The 5,514-nt window shown below is 45.1% G+C and overlaps 1 protein-coding gene across 3 annotated transcripts in view; it reads right to left on the bottom strand.

Annotated features, from left to right (window-relative positions):
• Positions 1 to 3,038, bottom strand: part of cfap36 (cilia and flagella associated protein 36) — a 31,472-nt gene extending 28,434 nt beyond the window's left edge. For all 3 annotated transcript variants that reach the window (XM_079634783.1, XM_079634784.1, XM_079634785.1), the window contains exon 1: positions 2,732 to 3,038. In XM_079634783.1, coding sequence (XP_079490909.1) covers positions 2,732 to 2,834 — 103 coding nt within the window. In that variant the 5' untranslated portion in view covers positions 2,835 to 3,038. The remainder of the gene's footprint in view (positions 1 to 2,731) is intronic.
• Between the last annotated feature and the right edge of the window lie 2,476 nt (positions 3,039 to 5,514).

The following is a 5,514-nucleotide window of genomic DNA, read 5'->3' as shown; positions in this document are numbered from 1 at the left end:
TGAACTTATTCCATGTGCGGTTCAATATCAACCAATAAGATTCCATGTACGATGTCGCGTTTTCATTGGTCAGCCGTTGAAGCCTATTTATGATTGGTTGTTGCCGTTTTGACAGCGTTTATGCCAAGAGCAAAGATAAAGAAATGGAAGAGAAGAGTACTTAGGCATGCGCGAACGCACGGGTCACAGTCTGAGCACATACACGCTTACTTTAAGCGAAGAGGAGAGATTCGCGATGGCACTGAACAGGTTTTAAGTGCAGGCATATTCTCTGAGCGAGCCCAGAGAAAATTCTTACAAGAGCAGCGTATATCTGAGAGCGCGCGCGCGGGATTCGCGCTCGGTACATTATATTCCGCGCGCGAGCAGAGAGATTCGCGCTCGCGCATCATATTTCGTGCGCGAGTAGAGAGATTCGCGCTCGCGCATTATATTAATGTACTTTCGCGCTACAATAATGCGCTCTCGACATTTGACAGGAAAATAACGCCATACACACACACAAACACACACACACACACCTGAGCAATGGTTCTCCATGAACACACACACACACCTGAGCAGTGGTTCTCCATGAACACACACACACACACACCTGAGCAGTGGTTCACACACACACACACACACACACACACACACACACACACACACACACACACACACACACACACACCTGAGCAGTGGTTCTCCATGAACACACACACACACACACACACACACACACCTGAGCAGTGGTTCTCCATGAACACACACACACACACACACCTGAGCAGTGGTTCTCCATGAACACACACACACACACACACACACACACACCTGAGCAGTGGTTCTCCATGAACACACACACACACACACACACACACACACACACACACACACACCTGAGCAGTGGTTCTCCATGAACACACACACACACACACACACACACACACACACACACCTGAGCAGTGGTTCTCCATGAACACACACACACACACCTGAGCAGTGGTTCTCCATGAACACACACACACACACACACACACACACACACACACCTGAGCAGTGGTTCTCCATGAACACACACACACACACACACACACACACCTGAGCAGTGGTTCTCCATGAACACACACACACACACCTGAGCAGTGGTTCACACACACACACACACACACACACACACACACACACACACACACCTGAGCAGTGGTTCTCCATGAACGAACACACACACACACACACACACACCTGAGCAGTGGTTCTCCATGAACACACACACACACACACACACACACACACACACACACACACACACACACACACACACACACACACACACACACACCTGAGCAGTGGTTCTCCATGAACACACACACACACACACACACACACACACCTGAGCAGTGGTTCTCCATGAACACACACACACACACCTGAGCAGTGGTTCACACACACACACACACACACACACACACACACACCTGAGCAGTGGTTCTCCATGAACGAACACACACACACACACACACACACCTGAGCAGTGGTTCTCCATGAACACACACACACACACACACACACACACACACACACACACACACACACACACACACACACACACACACACCTGAGCAGTGGTTCTCCATGAACACACACACACACACACACACACACACCTGAGCAGTGGTTCTCCATGAACACACACACACACACACACACACACACACACACACACACACACACACACACACACACACACCTGAGCAGTGGTTCTCCATGAACACACACACACACACACACACACACCTGAGCAGTGGTTCTCCATGAACACACACACACACACACACACACACACACACACACCTGAGCAGTGGTTCTCCATGAACACACACACACACACACACACACACACCTGAGCAGTGGTTCTCCATGAACACACACACACACACACACACACACACACACACACACACACACACCTGAGCAGTGGTTCTCCATGAACACACACACACACACACACACACACACACACACACCTGAGCAGTGGTTCTCCATGAACACACACACACACACACACACACACACACACACACCTGAGCAGTGGTTCTCCATGAACACACACACACACACACCTGAGCAGTGGTTCTCCATGAACACACACACACACACACACACACACACACACACACACACACCTGAGCAGTGGTTCTCCATGAACACACACACACACACACACACACACACACACCTGAGCAGTGGTTCTCCATGAACACACACACACACACCTGAGCAGTGGTTCACACACACACACACACACACACACACACACACACACACACACACACACACACACACACACACACACACACACACCTGAGCAGTGGTTCTCCATGAACGAACACACACACACACACACACACACACACACACACACACACACACACACACACACACACACACACACACACACACACACACCTGAGCAGTGGTTCTCCATGAACACACACACACACACACACACACACACACCTGAGCAGTGGTTCTCCATGAACACACACACACACACACACACACACACACACACACACACACACACACACACACACACACACACCTGAGCAGTGGTTCTCCATGAACACACACACACACACACACACACACACACACACACACACACACACACACACACCTGAGCAGTGGTTCTCCATGAACACACACACACACACACACACACACACACACACACACACACACACACCTGAGCAGTGGTTCTCCATGAAGTCCGCTAGCGGGATGAGCCAGTCTGGGCTGCCCAGGAACCCCGCGACGCTCTCTGGCACCCACTCACTGTCCTCGGCCATCGCGCTCACATCCCCACACACTCACACACCACACACCACACACACCACTGCGCTTCTGTCAGGAGTGTGTTAAAGACGTGTTATTCTAACGCGAGCACCCCGGATGTGATGTGCAACATAATCTGCGACCATAGCAACCAATGGCGTCACTGCTTCTGCTTCTTCTTCTTCTCCTCCTCCTTCGGAGATTATCCTGGAGATTACAGAGCTGCACTGCCGCCTCTGAGCCGGAGGAAGAAGCCTCGAGTGGATATTTAAAGGGACCATGACATCAAAACGGACAGTTCTTGTTTTTTATGGAATATTGCAGTGTTCACTAAAAATGATTGATCGGTGTTCATCATTATTGTTGTAATAATCTTGAGTCAGAATATCTTCCTCTCTTCTCTTCTCTCTGATGCCGAGGGCGGGGCAACCTGTCACTCACATGAGATCAGCCAATAGCAAACCACAACGATCCAATCAATTCCCCACAGACACCATATCAACCCGCGCCAACAGTTCATGATGTTTCATTCAGTTTCTCTTAGCAGTGCTGGACGAATCAGGCACTTAGTAAAAGTGCAGAGACTCTAAAAGTGCAGAGACATAAAATATGATTCCAGTACATAAGTGATATACATACACGTGTATAAGCCATTATTTAAATAAACCCCTGATGTACTTACACTTTCCAATGCCTCGTTTTATGTGTACAGAACATATGTGTATAGGCTATGTCTAAAGATCAAGGGAAACTTTCTCAATGTGTACTATTTGTACTACTTTAGAAGTTTGGTGTCATTCCGGGCATTATTAGTGCGGTAATTTACCAGATACAACCTTGGATCCATTAGCGCCTGCACTAAGCCATTCGGCAGATATCTCTAAATGAGCTCTAACTATAATAATGTTCCACCAAGGGGAAAAAAGCCAACAGGTTTTTTGCTCAAGGTCATGGTGAAGAACCCTATGTTTAAATTACTCCGAACCATCCCTTTAAAGGCATGTTTATGGCTCGATCCAGTGTCCGTCACGTGTGTTATTTACCTACTACTCGTCACGCATGACTCAGTGGGCGGGGCTACAGTGATGACGACGCAGAAGTGGGCGTTGATCTTCTGTGGAGGCGGGCTTTCAAAACAAGCTTGGTGTCAATAAAAGCTGTAGCTTGGAAGTTTTGAGTTCTGAAACTTACAGGATACCTTATTGTGTGTGTATAGTATGTGTATAGTGTGTGTATAGTGTGTGTATAGTATGTGTATGTGTATAGTATGTGTATAATATGTGTATAATATGTGTATAGTATGTGTATAGTGTGTGTATAGTATGTGTATAGTGTGTGTATAGTATGTGTATAGTATGTGTATAGTGTGTGTGTATAGTATGTGTATAGTATGTGTATAGTATGTGTATAGTATGTGTATAGTGTGTGTGTATAGTATGTGTATAGTGTGTGTATAGTATGTGTATAGTATGTGTATAGTATGTGTATAGTGTGTGTGTATAGTATGTGTATAGTGTGTGTATAGTATGTGTATAGTATGTGTATAGTATGTGTATAGTATGTGTATAGTATGTGTATAGTATGTGTATAGTATGTGTATAGTGTGTGTATAGTGTGTGTATAGTGTGTGTATAGTATGTGTATAGTGTGTGTATAGTATGTGTATAGTGTGTGTATAGTATGTGTATAGTGTGTGTATAGTGTGTGTATAGTATGTGTATAGTATGTGTATAGTATGTGTATAGTATGTGTATAGTATGTGTATAGGGATCTCCCAGTCACGTGACCCCTAGCCGCGTGTCAGCCATTTTGACGGAATACATCCGTCAGCTACTCAGTGGCAATGGATCTATTATTAGGGGGGTGTAATATATATTATTATTATACTTTTTAATTATTTTATAATTAGCCTAAGTATTTGCAATACTTTGCACTACAGTATTGATATAATTGCGTGCGCAAAATATCTCAATATTGAACAGAATCTATTTTTTCCCCCACCACTAACGTTATCTATTAGAGGAAGAGGAAGATAAGAGGAAGATAAAGGAATTAGGAATCATAGATCCATATGAAGCACCACAAGTTCTTTTTTACAGGCATTAAATGTGTAGAAAAACTTCCTGACATTGAGTTCGGTGACATTTACAGTTACCTTATTCACTTCCCATCACGCAAACTTTACACCGGAGCTTCATTAAAAGCATAGCAGGCTATCGGTATCACGAGTCCGGATGGGTCAGCAACTAACGTTATTTGATTTGGACACCAGCGGGGAAGGATTTTTCAATCATCACCGCAAGGTTGGTCAATGTATTTTAATCACCAAATTATAGTAACGTTACCTGTAATAATTTTTAAACTGAGTTTACAAGGAAAAACACAAAATAAAATCACCTGTTTATTGCCACCAACCACTTGTTTCTCCGTTTTATTTCTTTTGGGATACGGTACAAAGATATTCCTTTTGTATGATCACGTATCTGATCGCATCCAACTGCACAGCATCGCTCGGGCATGATAGGAATTCTTCGCGACGAGCTGTAGTATCACTAGCGGTTTAGCATTTTCTATTCCGTCAAGATGGCTGCTCCAAAATGACGTGACGTCACGCGGGACAGTGTGTGTATAGTGTGTGTATAGTGTATAGTGTGTGTATAGTATGTGTATAGTGTGTGTATAGTGTGTGTATAG

This window comes from Phoxinus phoxinus (genome assembly GCF_949152265.1).
Source record: "Phoxinus phoxinus genome assembly, chromosome: 14".
Lineage (NCBI taxonomy): Eukaryota > Metazoa > Chordata > Actinopteri > Cypriniformes > Leuciscidae > Phoxinus > Phoxinus phoxinus.
Note: the sequence above shows the minus strand (reverse complement) of the source record. Positions and strands in the feature narration are given on the sequence as shown.